This window comes from Aphelocoma coerulescens, chromosome 7 (assembly GCF_041296385.1).
Source record: "Aphelocoma coerulescens isolate FSJ_1873_10779 chromosome 7, UR_Acoe_1.0, whole genome shotgun sequence".
Lineage (NCBI taxonomy): Eukaryota > Metazoa > Chordata > Aves > Passeriformes > Corvidae > Aphelocoma > Aphelocoma coerulescens.
The window spans coordinates 30,411,443-30,429,796 of NC_091021.1; the positions used below are offsets into that span (position 1 = coordinate 30,411,443).

Consider the following 18,354-nt stretch of genomic DNA (forward strand, 5'->3'; position numbering starts at 1 on the left):
TCACCTCCTTTAAGGCCTGGCTTTCAAGGTATTCTTCCATGAGCCAACAGAATCGATGTCTGCTGCCAGATTTCCAAGAGCCCAAAGGCTTGTGGTTATCTGAGCAGCCCCTGGAGGCTCTAGGGCTGCTGCACACCAGAAGCTGCTATCATCAGCTCATCCATCATCACCCCTTTGGATGGGAACAGAGATGCTGAACACAAGCAGAAGTGAAAAGAAGCCCAATCAAGCCAGGGGATGTGATGCACCTGGTACCAACAGGTTAGGAGGTGGCAGTCATACAGTGAGAGCACCTTGACTGCTCTGCTGTAAGATCTGTCTGTACACAGCCCCTTACCCTCAATTCAAGGCAATGTAAATTCCAGGAACCTTATCCCTCCTGGGAAACTATTGGGATAGGGCTCCCAAACAAACTGGTGTGATGGTACTACCAAGTGATATTATTCCCCAAATATTTCCCCAAAGGAAATTCAAGAAGGTATACATATACAGGAAAATCAATAATATACATAACTATACTTTGTATAGCTATATATACCTACATATATATTTAAAAAACATAAAACAGACATCTCTACATTTACTGTATACATAATACACAGAATTATACATGTACTGATAGACTTCTACTATATATATATATTTCCCAACAAAATTATTAATTGTTGCCTACAAAGTTGATAAAAGCTGGCCCAGTTTGCTCCCAAACCTGTAAAGTAAATGCAAAGGGAGCACAAAGTACACACAGATCAGCTGATTGAGGTTCTACCACAACATAACTGCCATCTGTGGAACCCACTCCAGTATGTTACCCCTGATATATAAACAGCAGAAGAGCTGTAAAATCTGACTGGCATATGTGCACCCAGGCAACATAGATAGCGGATGGCAGCTAATGGAAAAAGCGAAGGAAAACATATTAAGAGCTATTTAATAAATTTAATAACCTGACTAGGCTGCAGCAGAGGGAAGGGGAGTAAGGTGGTGAAACAACTATGAAAAGAAAGCAGATGTTATAGAGTTTATAATATTACTTTAAAACTTTTTAAAGTTGAAAAACTCCAGGTATTTTTTGAAATCCCATTACCTCACCTGATGATCTCACCCAGAGAAATGATTAGTTTCAAACAGTACATGCTAAAAATAAATAAATAAATAAATACAGAATTAGAATAAGAACTTGCTAGGTTTTAGCATGTAGCATGTAATGGGAACAGCAGCTTTTAAGCACATAGCTCTTGGCACAGAACACCTTAAACTGCGTATTTTTAAATAGCTGATGGCAGGCTAAAGGTCAGGAAGTATTACAGGACTTCCCTGTAAACACCCATCTTCCTCCTTGGCCCCTCCATTCCAGTTAGGAATTTTCTTGTTTTTTTGGTAACTATCCTGTTTGCATGACAAGAGTTGGGCTGCCAGTCCCATTAGTACAATTAGTGGTCACAGTGACCACGAGATAAACATTTCCACTAGCAGCATTTTGCAGAAAGTTGTCTCTTGATGCCAAGTAAGAAAAAAACAACAATAAAAAGCACAAGCTATTGGGTTCCCATAGCTTAATAGCTGGCATTCCTGGATCCAGTCTCACCACCACAGGTTAGCTGGCTGGAAGAGGAGCTCTTACAGCTGTTTACAAGATGTGTCAGAAGCAAGATCTATTGCTTCACCCTTTCCCTTCTGCACACCAATTGCCTTGCTGGAAAAAAACACCCCATGAAAGCTATGATGCTGTCAGGCAGTGCGGTGTTTGCAGCATTACAAGGTTTTCCTTGGAGAGCTGCAACTGTGCTTAGGAGTGAAAAATCCACTGAAATAGACCTGGAGAGCCAGTGGCTGGCCTACCCCCCAAGACCCAGCCAAACCAGGGGGACTGGAAGCCGCCTCTGCCCCACATCCATCTCCATCCCCAACCCCATCCTCTGCCCTGGAGCTGCAGCTGCCCCAAGCAGCCCTGGCAGGAGGAGGGATGGGAACAGCAAATGGGGGCTGGGCCTGCATCCTCAGCTCAGCAACACCAGCTGCAACTGGAAGGTGAAGTGAGTGCTCAAAAGGGGACAGGGATGGCCACAATAGAGGAATAAGCAGGGAACAGAACAGCATCACCACTGGCCATGCCCATTGAGAGGTTCAAGATCATCCCCTGCTCTGGAATTCTCACATCCCAAACCTGGTTCCTGACACAGCAGCTGTGCCTGCAAGGCATGGTTTTTCCATGCATCTGAAAGCATCCAAAAGTCTCTCTTGAACACTTTAGGATAGGAACTAAGCAGGCAATTGCTTTGTATGCATCAGACATTATTAGGTCTTTCATACACCGTGTTCTCTAGAAATTGTAAGTCTACTTGATAAGACATATATTGGATTATATATATAAATCTAAACTCATGAGCAGCCCCTAGGGAGCAGGGGGAGGTATTTGCAATTCCTCACAAAGAAGGAGGTGCACTTGAATAAGGATAAGCAGCTTCAGCATCAACACAAGGATCTATTTTCCCTCTGAAGTGCTTGGTTACTCTATGCAACTCATGGCACCAATGCCAGAAGCATGGGTCACACCCCCAAAATGACACAATAGATTCAGAAAGGAGAATTATCTTTGTTACAGACAAAGAGCCCATGCCAGGCCAGGCCATGCGACAAGGGACACGTAGCAGGACACCAGCCAGAGGCTTGGGGCTTTTTAGGGAGAGAGCTTAGGAGCAAGGCTCCCTGCAACACAGAGTCCATGCAGGGATCCAGCATCCACTGAAAACAAGAAGGTGGTTGAAGGGACAGAGGGACTGAAGGAACAGTGCTGCTCTGTTGAGGGCATATGGGGGCCAGTGGGGTCAAACACTTATTTCCTATGATGTCAAAGAGCTGAGGAGTCACATACACCCAAAACATGCACGGCATGGAGCACCCGCTGCCCTCGCCCCCTCCTTCTATCATGGGACTGAGTCAGGAACAGGCAAGGTGAGAAAAGAACTCTCTTCCAGCCTTACAGAAAGCACGCAAGACAAACAAGGTATGCCCACCTACCTCCTTGGAGCACCAGGCACACTTGGGGTGGATGAGGAGACACTCTTCACAGGACGTGGCGCTTCCACTGGTGCACAGATTGAGACCTTCAGCAAGAGAGAACAGGATGGGCTGAATGGTTACTCCAAAACAGTGTTTAGGGGTGCTCTGAGACTTTCTTAATGCTAAACATACTGTAAGTTCAAACAAGAGCAAATAATCTCCTAGGAGCCTAAAAGGCAGGAGAAGCTGTAAATCTTTCTTCACCTGTAAGGAGGTCTTGTTTCCTTTTCCTTCCCAAAGGTAAATGAAAAGGACAGAAACTTGCTTTGGGGTGCTGAGAACCTCTAAAATATTACTGAATCTGGTGATTTTTCTTCACTTTTTTTCAATGGTTTCTGGTTAATCAAAGAGTCCAGCTACTCATCATCCTAATGAAGTATTTCCATTGCTGTGGACAGAATGCAATAACTGTTTGATCAGCCTGAAACATGGAGCTGGCTGTCCAAAAGCCCCTGAGACGCTTTTAAAGTCACATCTTTAGGCATATCTTCTCATTTTTTCTAGCTGAATATAGGGGGGAGCCTCTCCCCAGAATTTTCATATTAAAGCACTCTTGAAACACATCCATCTCCCCTTTCCACACAGGTGATTTTCACAGTGGACTCATGTTACATTAAATTACTTTTATTTTACTACGAGAGACATTTCCACAGGATATCCAGGTTAAGCCTTGCAGTGTGTTTGCACTGGGACATGTCCAAGGCAGCAGGGGTGAAAGACAACGAGGGCTATCCCTGCCCATGATCCTAGCAGGAGCATCAGGATTGCTGGTGTCCAGCAGCACAAGGGGTCTCGAGCAAGTTTCACTTACAAAATCCACAATTTGGGCTTTAAAAATGAAGCGGAACCACACAGGTAAAGCCAAAGTAGACATCAGTGGTATGGGCTTTGAATGCAGCAGCTTGTTCAAGCCTGCCTGTGGCTGTGAATGTGCCCTTCCATACCACTGATGGCCCAGCTCCCCCGGGTGCAGCTATTAACTTCCACTGTCAATAAATGATTAAAGAAATCTTCAACTGAGGTTTCAGCACAGAGGCTGCACACTCCAAATGAAATGCCTCAGGCTTGAACTCCCAGTCTGCTATTTTTTCCAACCCAAATGTCAATAAAAGCATTGTCAGGCCACTATTTTCAGCCAGTTGCATCTGCAGATACCAGCGCACCACGCTGCTACGGGGTGCAATCTGCAGATTCCACAGACTTGCCAATAGCTGCTGAAGAGCCACACGGAGTTTCCTCCTGTCCCAAGAACTTTCTGCCATGAGAGCTTTGGAAGAAGGATTTTTGCTGTATCCCACGTGAATATTGCACCGAGAAATGAAAAGCTGCCTGGGTCGCTCCCATAAGGGGCTGGGCTGTGAGCACAGGAAGCAGTGAATCAAGCTGGACAGCTGGAGGAAAACCTAGCATGCCCTGGACTAGAAACAAAAGGAGGATAAGTAGGTCCTGTCAGTCATTCTCAGACACTGCAGAGGCCTGACTGTGCCAGAGCCCTGCACTGACGGGTCTCTGCTGCCCGCAAGGTGGTTAACTCTGACCCCAGAGAGCCAAGCCCTGCACTCTCTCTATGGCTCTCATTCAAACAGGCTCCTTGGGCTCATTCATACCAAACAAGAGCCTTCTTAAGAGTGTGGGGTTTTTTTCCTTCTGGCTGTTACCACATACCCAGGCGTTTCATTCCTTGTTCCCATTCAGAAGTTATATTCCAGCTCCTGGACGTTGCAAGAGCTCAAAACAGAAATAGTATAAAGCAAAATGTAACTTGTTCAACTGAGTTAAAATTTAGACAGCAATTAACACTTGCATTTGCAAACCCTAAAACATGGCCCAAAGCCTCTCCTTGAGAGCTGCTGCTCTGGAAGCCGTGCACAGGGTAACCCAGCAAAAATAATGGACTTTATACAGCAAATACTTGCATTCATACCCTGGCTACCCAGGCCTGGCTCCCCCACAGCTTCACTTGCCCGTCCACATGGAAATATTTACCTCCATTCCCGACTGCTGGATTTTTGAGAGTTTACTTAGTCACAGTAATAGCTGGCTGAAAAGCAACGTCTCCTCCTTCCACTGCGTGCCATGACCAAAGCAGCCCACGCTCCTGTGGCCAGCCATGGGGTGACATTCTTCCTGGTGGCAGCTTTTGAACTTTCCAAGTATGCTTTTCTTTCCACTCCGTAGCAACACTAAACCATTTCCAGCATTGTTGTGAAAACAGAGCTTTGTGAAGCCCTCCAATTTTAGACTGAAACCTGAGCTTTTTGAGTTGGAGTAGAAACATGCAGGATTTTCCAGATGCAAGTCTTTGCTGTGCTTGATTCAGTGCAGTCTTTCCTGAATCAGGCAGAGGAAGGACCTGATGATGCTCATGCCAGTCCAGATCCTTGCAGATACTGGGGCAAGTCACCCAGTGAGACTGGAAGGAACTCAGTCTGCTCTTTGACTGTGATACATTTAATGAAACCACTCCTGAAAAATCAACTAAACTTCTTATAATGGGGAAAATTCTATCCAGGATTTAGCTGGGATTACTCTGGAGGCAAATAATCCACCCCCTCTGGATTGCTGAGTTGCACAGCTCACATACAGTCCTTCATACTGATGCCACTTAGTCCTACACCCTGCACCCTATTTATTTTGCACAGTAGTGTCCAGCAAGCACAAAGAACATCTCCAAATGACATCCTTCCCTTGGACTGAGCTGCAGAAGAGCCCAAAAAAGCAGAGGAAGATAGTGTACCCACCAGACTGTGGAGATTTTAATACATCAAACTACAGATGCAGAGCAAGATAGGAAACTCTCATGAAAGGTACTCAGCAAATTTACTCATAAAGATGCTCCAGGCAATCAGACCTCATTTTAAACCTGTTCTGCAAGAAATCCTAGTTTGGGCAGCTCCTCAAACGGAGGTGAATGTACTAGCTTGCTTAGGGAAGACAGAGAAGAGGAAAAAAATAAAGAGATGCACTTTATACAGCTAAGCATGAAAAAAGAGCATTTTACCTGTGCTTGCAAAAAGCATTCTAAGAGACTTGTCCCCAAGATGGTCTGCTGCAGTACTGAACCATCAATTTCATGGACCAGACACACACCAAAAAAAAGTTAAGAAAACCTCTTCTGAGCTTTTGCAGTCATGTGCCACAGCACTCTGCAAGATAAGCCTCTTCTTAAGAGCATTCATTAAAGTATCAAGCACTGACAGTAAGTACTGGAATGGTGGACTTAGGCATTTTGTGGGCACCCTTCTCATTCAAAAGCTTCCCCAAGCACTCAGAGAGGAGAGAAACCCCATCTCCAGAACTGCTGGAGCGGAGTTACACACTGCACTGCAGTTCATCTATGTGCGTGGAAACCGTGGGAGCATCCCCACGGGGGACAAGGACCTCTCCCACTTGGTGTCACGCAGACGGGGCTGGATGATACAAGGTGCGAGCGTGGAGACCGGTCACCGGCAGGGCGACAGCCCGTGTGTGGCTTTCTGCTGCTGCTCTTCATCCCATCGATTTACACACAGCGCTCAGGCAAACATCTCGGGGAAGTGCTTATCCCTGAACAGAAGTGGCTGCAGCCGCTTCCATTAGGAACATATAGAGAGCGAGGCGTATCAATAACAGTTCGGTGCTTTTTAAGACGAAGGTGTAACACCCCGCGGACGCGGTCCGTGCCCCGCAGCGCTGCCGGAGCGCGGGTCCCGCACGGCGGGAGGGGGCCGGGGCGCAGCGCCGTGCAGGGGCCGGCGGGGATGCACGGAGAGCCCCGGCAGCGGCCACCCCCGGGCACGGGGACAGCGGGGACAGCGGGGACAGCGGGGACAGCGGGGACAGCGGGGACCCGCGTCCCGCCGGCTGCGGGCGCACGGCAAAGAGGGCGCCGGGGGAGGCGCCGGGAAGGGGGGCGAGAGGAGGAGGGAACACAGACGGTAACAGAGTGCACCGAGGCGGGTCTGGGGGACAAGCCGCCTTCCGGAGCGGCGTTCGCAGGGCCCGGGGCGGCGGTGGCGGAGCGGCCCTTACCTCTGCCGGGCTGCAGCGGGGCGGCCAGGAGGAGGAGGCGGAGGAGGAGGAGCGGGGGGGGCCGGCGGGCGGCGGCGGGGGCCGGCAGCCCCCCTCGGCGGGGCATGGTGCGGCGGCCGGGGCGGCCGGGCTGCCCTTCCCGGCCGGGCCCTCCCCGCCGCCTTTTGTGCGGCCGCGGCGGCGGCGGCGGGAGGAGGAGGCGGGGGCGGCGCCGCGGAGCTGCCCGGGGGCGGCGGGACGGGACGGGGCGGGTGTGCGGGTCCCCGCGTCCGTGTGCCTGTGTGCCTCTCCGTGTGTCCGTGGGTCTGTGCGCGTGTCTGTCCCGCTCCCGAGGGTGCGCTGCCGCCTCCCCGCCCCGCCGCCCCGCGCAGGGAGGCGTAGCCCCGTCCGCAGCGGGCTCGGAGCGGGACTCGCGGGCACGGCCGGGCCCACGCACACGGGACACGCACCCACGGACACGCACAGGCTGCCGCTGCAGATGCACATGCACCCGGACAGACAGCTGGCCACAGCCAGACACGCGCGGCGTGCGCGGACACACGGGAACACGCACAGATGCACCCACAGATCGTGCACACGAAGAATGCGCGCCCGCCTCTCCCGCTCACAGCGGGGCTTGCACTCATTCCCCGCGGGTCAGTGCTTGCTCTTACGTGGCATTTTCCTGCTTCAGGGATTTTCTCTGTGCAAACAGGCTGTGTCCATTTACTGAAGGGCTCCTTGAGCCAGGGCACCCGGGCAGCGCTGCACTCACTGCCTGACAGCTTTTTGGCACAGTCCACGCCCCCACGGCTTGGGACATCAACACTTCAGATCGAAAGGAAGCATCGGGTTTATGATCGTGTTTGCGTTGCTGGAGAGCTTTCTGTATTCTTCTGCTTTTAAAATAAATCACAAATCATCCCTAGAGCTGATCATTGATTTTAAAAGCAATTTGTAGTAACAGGTAACCCTATCCCTGACCTGCAGACCTTCATGGCACCCTCGTGTCTACTAGATTTCACCATCAGATTTTGCTTAAAACACATATGTTGTGTTGCTGTTGTCAGACAGAAGTGATTAACTGTAATGCCACCTGCCAAAATTTCCCCTGGCTTTCACTGATTTCCTACACTGCTTTCACAAACCTCGCTGATTTCTTCAACCTCTTCATACCCCCCGGGATAAGCCAGGTTTGGGTTTAAAGTGACGATTTGTTGTTTTAGGAAATACACAACTACAAAAGTTGTAACATTTTAACTGTCCTGCTGCTGCTAAATCAAACCAAGTCCTGGTGTGGCTGTAGGAGCATCACAGCCATACTGCTTGCAACCAGTGCAAAAATATCACTAAATGCCTCATCAAAACCGCTGCCATGGTAGGAGCGTGGTATGTGGGACAGGCAGTAACCTAAAAGCTGCCCTCGAGCTGTCGGCTGTGCGTGGGAAAGGGACAGTATCAGCCCTCCCTGTTATCCCAAACACATAATAAGGTGTATGCTGTCACCCTTTATTAATAATAAAATTAATACTGACCATGTTGGGCTGACCTAGAAATGCAAGATGTGGTATGAAGAGACTTTGAAGCAGGTTGTTCCTCTGTGGTATACTTTTAATATTCCTGTGGCAAAAAAAAATTAAATGCAGATCCTGCACTTGCAAAAGATAAAGTACCCAATATGAGCCTTACTGCCCAGAGGAGCCTTGTGTAGACCTAGAAGTTGCTTTTTGGATCTTCTGGACGTGCCCAAGTACCCCAAGACACAACCACAACTACAAATATCCATGGAGAGACTCATGTTTGAGAGCTTTAAACTATTCCTGGTTGTAGGAGCAGGGAGACCCTCATCCCTTATCCCTGAGTCTTGTCATGCTGCTCTGGGAGCACTGGGTGAAGGAGCAGATGCACAGGGGCAAGTGTGAATGAGCAAGGGGGAAAAAGGAAAAGCAGGGGCATGGGGTGAAGAAACTACTCAGAGGGAAGGAAACCACCTTCTGAGACTCAGCTGTGGCATCTCAAGGAGCAGGGAAGAGGGCTTGAGGAAGCAGGCAGTACTTTCAGAAGGAATGTATTGCAGCAGGACCAGAGCCAGTCACTGGTTATATTTAGCTGGGCTCAGCTGAGGCCGAGCTCTTGCTTTCTGCAGGCACTGGGCACTGGCACAAGCACCTGGTGCCCACCTTGCCCAGGCTGTCCTCATCCCACAGCCCCCATGAAAAACCCCCATGAGAAGGGGGAAGGTCAGGAGCTGCTACTATGCAATTTTTGAGCATTAAGATGTTGTCAGTGCTCAGCATCTGCTATCAGTCATCATGTTTTCCAAGCCAAATCCTTTGAAGGTCCCACAGAGTCACAGGCTGTTTATCTTACTCCAGTGTAACACCACTGACCAACAGACCACAGTGTGGTGTGTACAGGGAAAGACCCCTGGAGCCACAGGGGAGGACGTGCTGTGGCTTCCCTGATGAGAAGAGTGTTAATATCCTTCTCTGAAGCTGGTGCTGTTCTCTTGCCCCACACACAGCAGCAAAAGGATGTAGTTGCACAAATGGCCAAACAAGCAGCTGTAACACCAAGAGGGGGAATTTGTGGTGATTGAACATGAGGTGGGCAGCTCGGCCCCAGAGCAAGCAAGCAGCCTTGTGCTCCCTGAGGCTGGCCACAGACCAAGAAATGAGGCATGAGCAGTGGTAATATGTGGCCTGAAATTAGGTGCATAAAGAAGGTGTTGGTATGAATCCTTCCTGCTTGCTGGTGACAAGGGTGCTGGACCAATGTGTCCTGGCTGTTTTTCTGGAGTCAGGGATGGGGTAGCAGTAGAAGCCCCCAAAAAAGTTTGCCTCCATGTATGAAACCAGATAACTCCTTGATCTTCCTCCTGGATTCCCTTATTTTCTTAATAAGGGATTGAGAAAAAAGGTTTTTAGTGCCCACGTCTTAACAAGATTATTATATACTCAGTAGAAGATGAGTTTGAGGCAGCACCAAGATTTTGGGATGAGAACTGAAAGAAGGGCTCTGTGTCCTCAGGATCATGACAGGATGACCTACAACAAAGTCTCCCTTGATCTCCAGGAACAGCCATCACCACTGCCTGGGTCTTTTCTCTCTTGACCATCATGTCTGCTGTCCACAAAATGCCGTTCTTGAGGATCACATAGCCCATGAGACTGAGATCCCTCAGGCTTCTCCAAGTACTTAGATGCCACAGAGGCCCTTGGACTTGGGTTTTCAGTATCGCTGCACAGTTCTGCTGTAACAGAGAGAGGAAAATCCCTGTCTGGAAAGGGCTGATCTTTATGTTCACTTTCTTATAACTTACATTTTAACCTGTGGTTAAAGTATGACATAAACCCAGGGTATCTGACCTGGGCATGGATTTGAAAGTGATGTAATTATAAGTTGGTTCTTTGGCTCTTTTATCATCAGTTAAAACTAATAAATCATTTATCTGAGATACTCCGAGTGTTCTACAGATAGGTTTTCATTATCATATCTTCCTTGGGGCAGAAAGGGTGGATAAAAGCATCTGAGTCACATCTAGATGTCTGACATGGCACTGAAGAGGATCTGGATTTTCAGTTGTGACTCTTTCCTCTCTCTGCACCAGTCTGAGCCACTCCCAGGTCCTTGCACAAAGCCACAGCCTGTTTCAGGGTGAAGCTCCACCTCTGCATTAGTGTTTCACAAAGTACTGCCACTCTCCAGCAGCAAAATCCTGGGACATCTCTGACTTTCTCCCATTTCTAGACTCTGTGGCATAAGTTTAGGTTTGTTACTTCCTAGCAGCTCCAGCTGGAAGAAACATCATCTGTCTGGATGTCACTCATTACAGCCACATTATTGGGTATAACTCATTCAGCCACCATATTTGCAGTAAGTTCAGGATCCCAGGCACAGCTCTGTAGTGTGCAAGAAAGACCAGCTAAGACATCTAAGATTACCTGTTTCCAGGAGTCAGATGGCTGGAGGAGTAATCCAGGTGTAGCCCGGTCTCAGGTACCACTGGTGCACAGCAAGTCCTGAACATCCCTCAGTCCTTTGGTCCAAGCAACTCTCCATGCAACAAAGGATGGCCAAACTGGAATTCAGATGGTGAAAAAGCTGGGCTGATTTATGGTTTTAATAAAAAGGAGTTTTAGGAGAACTGGGGTCAAACTGGGGTGTAAGATCGGGGATGTGAAATAAAAGGCAAACTCCTTTGAACCTTGCAAACCTGCACCGTGTTACAAACAGTTCTTGTTTTAGGAAAATATTTCATTTTCCTTTCCAGGTCCTCACTGTGCTGATTGCCTGTTCCTCCTGGCTGTGCCATGATGAGAAATAGGGTGGGACAGAGGCACAAGCTGTGGGCACCGTGCAGCTTTGCCATCCCACGCCGCCTCCTCACACAAGTGAGCCCACAGACCAGGCTGCTGGGGTTTCCACTGCCATGGAAAAAGTTTGTCTCCAGCTTTTTCCAAGGAAGCTATAAAAAAAATACAATTCAAACAAAATCCTTGTTAGTAATAGGTAACTACCACATGCCAAAAATTACAATAATAAATTTAATCCTATTTCTATTCTCTGGCTAAAGATGCACCGCATATTGCTGCTGCCTGCCATAAAAATAAATATTTTTACCATCTAAGGACCAACCTCTGTTCTCAGATACTCAAGAGCAACACTACTCCCAAACAACTCCTGACCTGCTGAAGAGCAGCACTGCAACATTTCTGGGAAGCAAAGAACGGCACCTAAAGTCATTTTGCCAAGTTTTGACCCTCTAATAGATGAAAAAAAGGCAGAGTTCAGAATAAGTGTCTGAGCTAGTCCATGCCTGAAGCTGCTGGGCTGGAAAGTGAGGGAGGTACAAGGGGGAGACTTTCCTCATGCCTCTGTGGTAAAAGAAGTTGAGACAGAGATGATGAAGCCAGACCAAACCTGGCCAAGTTTTGGTATCCCTACAGTCCCTGGAGCAGGCTGGGAGGCACTTGGCTGCCTGAGAGGCTATTTACAGGAGGGGCTTACTGATGTGCTGGACTGAAAGGTGATGGATATCTCCAGCCATGACCCATCCCAAAAAATATGCCCCAACCCCCAGAGTTAAGTAATGTGCCCTCAGAGAGGTGGGCGTGGGGATGCACAAGGCTGGGACACAGGAGAGGGTTAAAAATTAGCAGCTCCGTGGAAACCTGCCTGTGTGTCTGTTAATGGTTAGCCCCAAGAAAAGCGTGCTCGTTAAAAGGTTTTGCCTTTGGGGGTGCCTTATCCGGCAACTGCAAAGAGCCAGCTCCATCTTGTGGCCAGGGACTCTGCCCAGTGGCACAGAGGAGGGAGCGGGAGGAGGGTTTGACAGCCCGAGGGTCCGTCCCCAGCACCCTGCGAGGCGTGTTGAGAAATACGCTGTCTTCCGGCACAGCTTGCCTCACATAAACTGGTCCCACTTTGGTTAGCGCTCCGGGAGAGCCGCAAAAGCCGGGAGTAAATGCTAGATGCATCTAGCAGAGAGTTTCTTATAACCAGAGAGCCCAGAGATTGCCTTTGTATGCCTGCATGTAGGGGAAGCATCATTAAATATGATTTTAAATGTCAGCAGGTAGAGCCAGCTAGGTTTGGCTCCACTCGGATCTCTGGCAAAATTCCCACTGAATGGAGTAAAATCTCCAGTCCTAAGCACCTGGGTGAGCAGAGTGCTCTGGAGGTACAAACGGGTTTCCAAGGAATTCACCTGGATCTGTGCAGTTTGGACCTCAAAATGCTCCGTGCTGCTTTTTCAAATCACAGCTGACACCTGGCTATTTAATCACTATCTGAAATAAATCACTGGACTCTGGGTTTTCTGTTAACTTTTCTGGCAAGTGGGTTTTGCCCAGCATGAGCTTGCTGCAGAATCTGTTCACACCAATCTTGGAAGGACAAAACAGTTGAGAAATGCTAAAAAGCCTACAAGGAAAGACCTTGCTTTGAAAAGAATAATAATGTACTGTTACACATGTGCAACACAAGCCCTGTTTCATTTATAGGAATGATATACAGGCCCAGGTCCACAACTCCTCCCCAGAGACCCCTATTCCCATTAATGTCAGTACAAGTTAGGCACTGAAATACTTGCCTGGACTTGACCCCTGTTTCTCACCAATTTAAACATTCCTCTGCTTGAGAGGGGATTAGGAACCTTAGCACTATAATGACCTCTTGAATTCATTGACTGTTCCAGATATGAAACATTTCTTCTTTTAACTTTTGGCTGATTTACCCTATAAAGATCTCTATGGTTAAAAAAACTTGAGAGAAAGCCCCTTTTTTTCCCCAGAAGTCTCATTTATAGAGTAGACTTTCTTTCCCCAGCTACATCCAGACATCTATGACTAAAGGAGAGGCAGAGATTCCATAATGTTTAACCAGGCTCATGTCTGTGAGCATGGGACAGGCAGCAATGCCACCAGGGTGGGTCAAGGGGAGCTCTCTCAGGAGGGCTGGGGGCTTTCCTTGCCCTCCCACCCACCAAGATGTGATAGATGTTATTCTGGGAAGACGTTAGTATCACCTTTGAAAATTGGCTGCCAAACAATGACCAAACTGGGAAAACAGCTGGGACAAACGGCCCTCAGAGTGCTACCAGTGGTATTAGAGTTTCAGAACAGGCAGAATAAAAAAGGAAGAAAATTCTTGGTTGCCATAGATGCCCACCAAAAGCAATGTTGCTTCCCTCCACAGCCCTCTCTGGAGTTCTGAGCAACATTTTTTATTCTTCTCAGTGCTCTGTTTTCCTTTTTTCACTTTACCTGACCCTGCAAGTCTCCCAGTTCCCTGAGGAAGTTTGGGCCACCAGCTGGGCAGATGTTTTCTCTCTGCTCCCCCTGATGTCACCCATCTTAGTGGGTGCTCTGGGGGACATTGCCTGGGGCTTGGAGACACTGTCCAGGGAATTGGGAACAGTGAGAAGCAGGTGAGGCATAGCTCCTTTACAAGATGTTTTGCTTCCACCAGGAGAGGGAGAAGGGGAGCTGTTGATATCGGTTTGCTTCTCCTGGAGAGGGGAGGAATCGACTTTGCTCTCCAGAGGTTGCTCTTTGGAGCCTGTCTGTGAAAGGCAGCACCTTCCAGACTCAAAAGCAAGAAGCATTTTGCATTTTTTCAGTTATCTGCTTGTGACATTTCCCCTTTGTTTCTTTTATGAAGCTGTTTTTACAGAAACAGCAGAGCCTCGTGTACACCTTACCCTGCCTCTGTTCTATAAACAGCCTGGGCGTAACTAGGGCATACGAGACCCACTATGTACATGTGCCACAGCCATCACCTTCCAGCCCGTGCTGCTGTTGAATAAAGCAGGTCAATGCATTCAGAAGCTGAGAAATGTCCCTCTGGTCCAGGATCTCCATCCAGCCCCAGGCTCTGCTCCAGAGAGTGCAACTGGACAGACTGTCTTGGAGCCCCAGCTTCTTCTACAGCCCCTTCCTCCAGCACCCCCACTTCCTCCTCCTTTTGTTTGGTGGTCCATCTCTCAAGGATGCATTTGCACCCTTGATTTTGCCTAATCTCTTTTTGTACCTGCAGATACAGCATCCACAGCATCCTGTGACAGCATGTTCACCAACTGTGCCTATAGGGGTTTTTCTGTCTGCTTTACACTGACCTTCTTTAGCACTGTGTACCCCCAGATCGTGGTGGGTTTTTGGCTGCCACCCTGAGTCAAAGGCTTTGGAAACCCATCAGCGATGGCTCAGTGCACCTCAGTGAGTCTGCAGGGGGTGTGTGATGTGCTGACTGTGCCTGGGAACACAGCTGGGCACCACAGCCCCCCACACCTGCACCATTGGGATGTGCTGCTCCTTTGGGTCCCCAGGATCAGTGCCTAGGCCCAGTCCCTTGTTAACAACCACTTTTTCTATTTGACTTCACCCCTCCTTTTACTTCAGTGAAAGTTATTTCACTTACTTTTTCTTTACTCCTGTTAGCTCTTTACTGTGTTGCCTTTCTCCTTCCAATTTCTCCAACTCTTCCAGCTGATCCACTGCAGACTGGCAGACAGGGGAAGCTCCCCAACAGCTTCAGCTGAAAAAGCAGCCAAAAAGTTATCACTGACTTTCTCTCTGCTACATCATCCTCCCCATCTGCCACTTTTGTACCCTTGTTGTCAGCATTCCCACTGATTTCCTAGCTGCCTTTGTGGCTTTGGTATATTTAAAGAGCCTTTTATCAGCAGCTAGAGCATCCTTGGCAAAGCAATTTACGGATTCTTATTTTTAGCCCTGTTTCTTTCCTGTTTAATTGTGACCTGACATGTTTTATGGGTTTCTTTGTTCTTAGACCACTTTGGGCTTTTAGTGTTGGGTTTGGGGATTTTTTTGACAAGTTGCTATAAAAATCAGTGTTTTCAGCTCACACCCCAAAATGTGGGAGAGGTCAATTTAGTCCTGCTGGGAACCCTTAGTAAGCAAAGCTACTCCATCCCTCCCACAACACCAGACACGCCTTTGAAACAGAGAACATTACTGGGCTAAAAGGCTGAAGGATGGGAAATTTGGATAAAATAGCAACTGATGACTTTGCAGTTGCCAAACTTGACAAATGTCAGTCCTCCTCTCACAGGAGTGACAGATGAGGCAGCGCTATGCTTGCCTTGCTGTAGATTGTGGGTTATTGAACCACAAATTACCTGCAGGATCCTCTGTCTCTGGGTTGTACCAAGGTCCAGTCACCCTCCTGAGCCTGGGATGAAGCTGAGGTGGTCTCCCCAAACCCAGCTAGGAACAGCCATGTTCACCAGGACACCTGCCTGAATCCCTTCAACCCTCACCTGCGTTTCCCTAAATGTTCTCCATACCAGGGGTTTCTGCTGGGAAGCCATTCCTACTGAGGCGTTGAGCACTTCTTGCTAGAGGAGAGGCTCCTTTTCCCTTACCCCTGTCCCTCCTGTTGGAAGGAGTGCTGTCATTCCCCTTGAAAACAGCCAGCCATCAAACTCAAGGTACACAAGACGTGAAAAGCCAAGCCCCTTGGTCTGCAGTGGTGTCTTACCTTCATTGTTCACTTTTTCTTGTTTAGCTTCCAGCTTGGCACATCACATGCAGGACCTATGAAAAAACAGTCTCCTAAAGGAAACAAGGGGTGGCTTCCTCCAACAGGCAATCGGAAAAAATGCCAAGTGCTTCCTGCTTTCAGGCCTGAAAGGTGCTGCTTTCATGTGCAAGTTGGGATGCTGGGCTTTGCTGGGGAATGTGTGGATGCAGAGGTTCAGGGCGCAGTTTTGAGGCTGGTTTCAGGTGTAAGCAGTGCTAACAGCAGCAGGCCTGATCACCCCACCCATTCTTACCCTGCCATCCCATTACACTCCTGAGGTGCAGCTCCTCTCAGGCAGCTGCCCAGACCCAGGTTCTTATCCCACTGCCATCCCCAGCACCTACCGTGCCCCTCCCCCCCTCCCCTCTCACCCCACATTGCTTGAATGTGTTTGGGTATATCCTAATAAATGGAGAATGGCACGTGACTGAAGCTATCCCAGTATTCCCAAGCAAGTATGTGTTATAACCAGGCAAACCTCTGTCCCAGTTCCTTTAGCACTCTTTAGCACAGCCTGTGCAGACAGGCCAAGCAATTACACTCTCCAGAGTGACTTTTGGTCCAGGATAAAAGTAGCTGGCAAACTTGAGTGGCAGCATCTTCCCACCTCCTCCACAGGTCATGTGCCAGCAGGATACTCTGCTTCTCAAGGACACACTGCACCTCAAGGGAGAAGATGGATGGGAGAGCCCAGGGTGCAAAATGAGTTGTGGCACATCCCTGGAGCCTCTCAGCCTGCCTGCAGGCATGTCCACACTCACACTGACAGTGAGGGTCCAACTCAGCTGCCTTTCCTATGCCTACTTGGATTTTGAAAGATAGGCAGCTGAAACAAAGCATGAGTCAAGAGGGAGCAGTCATAAAACACGACAAAAAGCTATTTTCCATGATCACATTTCCCAGAAGAGTTACACGTTGCTAATAGACAAACAGAAGTGAAATATCTGGGAGTTTGCCCTTTCGGTACAGAATTCCAGTCCAGATAAAAGCACTGTAGTAGCCTTTGAAATGCTAAAAAGGAGCAGGCTCACATGGTATCTGATAGCCGCTCCCCAGCACGGGCTAAATGAGAACTGGCTGCAGTTGCAGAAATTAGCTTTGAATTAGAGCAATGAAAATTCCTCTGCAGTTAAATGATGCAAACACCTGACTATTTTTGCTGCTTTTATTACCAGTGATAGCACATGTTGGGATATCACACCCTCAATAAAGTTTTACTGCATTAAAGTTTCATTTCTCATTCAGCCTTCAGCTGCATTTCCAAACTCTATTGCTTTGTAAAAGAACAGGAGATAACACTTAAAAGCCTTTCCACATGCCTCTGTAGCAGGTTACTATTTACATCTATTTTATGCATGGATCCAGACAATTTACCTCAGTGAAAGACCACGATGACCATTCCAGTGGGCTGTTACTGTTGATACAGAAAAACCCTTTTATTCAGCTCCATGTAAGCCCAAGTTTCAGTCTGCCATACAAAGATAGGGGGGAGGAGGTACCCAAACAAAAGTAGCCAGCTGAATGAAGCTGAGCTTCATGACTTTTGGCCAGTTTCTGCCTTTATCCCATCCATTTTCCAGTGTCTCACCCCACGCAAACTTCCCCAGATGTTTAACCCCAGATGGGTTAAACAGAGTGCTGCAGACAGCGGAACCTTTTCCTGTGCTGAAAACTCAGAGAAAAGGGGGAAAGGAAAGGACTGAGCAGAAGGATTAGAAGCTGTGAGCATCTCCTTCACCCAAGTTGTTGTGGAGACACACAGGGCTCAAAGAAAAACAAGGGAGCAGCAGGCATGGGAGGTCACACATTAAATGGGGGGGCGGAGCTCATCCAGTTTGCAGGGCTTTTCTAACTGGAGGGAGAATGGGTCTCTCTGCCTCTTGTTATAAGTGTAGCCACCGTGCCTTGCTTTGCTCCTCACAGGTGAGTACTCTCAGAGGAAAAGTCAAGAAAATAAGACCAAATCCCTTCCCATCCTTTGAACAAGGTATCAGGACTAGTTAAATCCAGCTAGCCCTGCTCCCATGGAGCCATGCTGAGCATGCTGAGATGCACACAGATGGTGGGGTTGGCTGAGGCCACCAGAACCTGGGCTCTTACAGACCCTGCCAATGGCAGATGCTGTGCAGCCAGGTGACAGCAGCAAAGGGGACAGGAGTGAACTGGGAGGAAGAAACAGTGAAACCTCAGAAAAACAACAGGGAGAAAATAGCACCTTTTCTCACCAGGCTACTTCTGAGAAAGCAGGACCTACCT

The 18,354-nt window shown here is 48.6% G+C and overlaps 1 protein-coding gene and 2 long non-coding RNA genes across 3 annotated transcripts in view; all 3 read right to left on the reverse strand.

Annotated features, from left to right (window-relative positions):
* ITGB5 (integrin subunit beta 5) overlaps positions 1–7,224 on the reverse strand; it is a 57,755-nt gene extending 50,531 nt beyond the window's left edge. The window contains exons 1-2 of the mRNA XM_069021130.1: positions 7,075–7,224; positions 3,022–3,107 (exon numbers count right to left, since the gene is read on the reverse strand). Of these exons, the coding sequence (XP_068877231.1) occupies positions 3,022–3,107; positions 7,075–7,180 (192 nt within the window). The 5' untranslated portion in view covers positions 7,181–7,224. The remainder of the gene's footprint in view (positions 1–3,021; positions 3,108–7,074) is intronic.
* An 891-nt stretch (positions 7,225–8,115) lies between these two features.
* On the reverse strand, positions 8,116–11,374 carry LOC138113394 (uncharacterized). Its single transcript, XR_011152135.1, has 3 exons — positions 11,261–11,374; positions 10,998–11,134; positions 8,116–10,306 (listed from the first exon to the last, which is right to left on the reverse strand). It is a non-coding gene; the product is annotated as an uncharacterized lncRNA (long non-coding RNA).
* A 3,620-nt stretch (positions 11,375–14,994) lies between these two features.
* On the reverse strand, positions 14,995–17,782 carry LOC138113225 (uncharacterized). Its single transcript, XR_011152050.1, has 3 exons — positions 17,473–17,782; positions 16,057–16,112; positions 14,995–15,090 (listed from the first exon to the last, which is right to left on the reverse strand). It is a non-coding gene; the product is annotated as an uncharacterized lncRNA (long non-coding RNA).
* Positions 17,783–18,354: the final 572 nt, after the last annotated feature.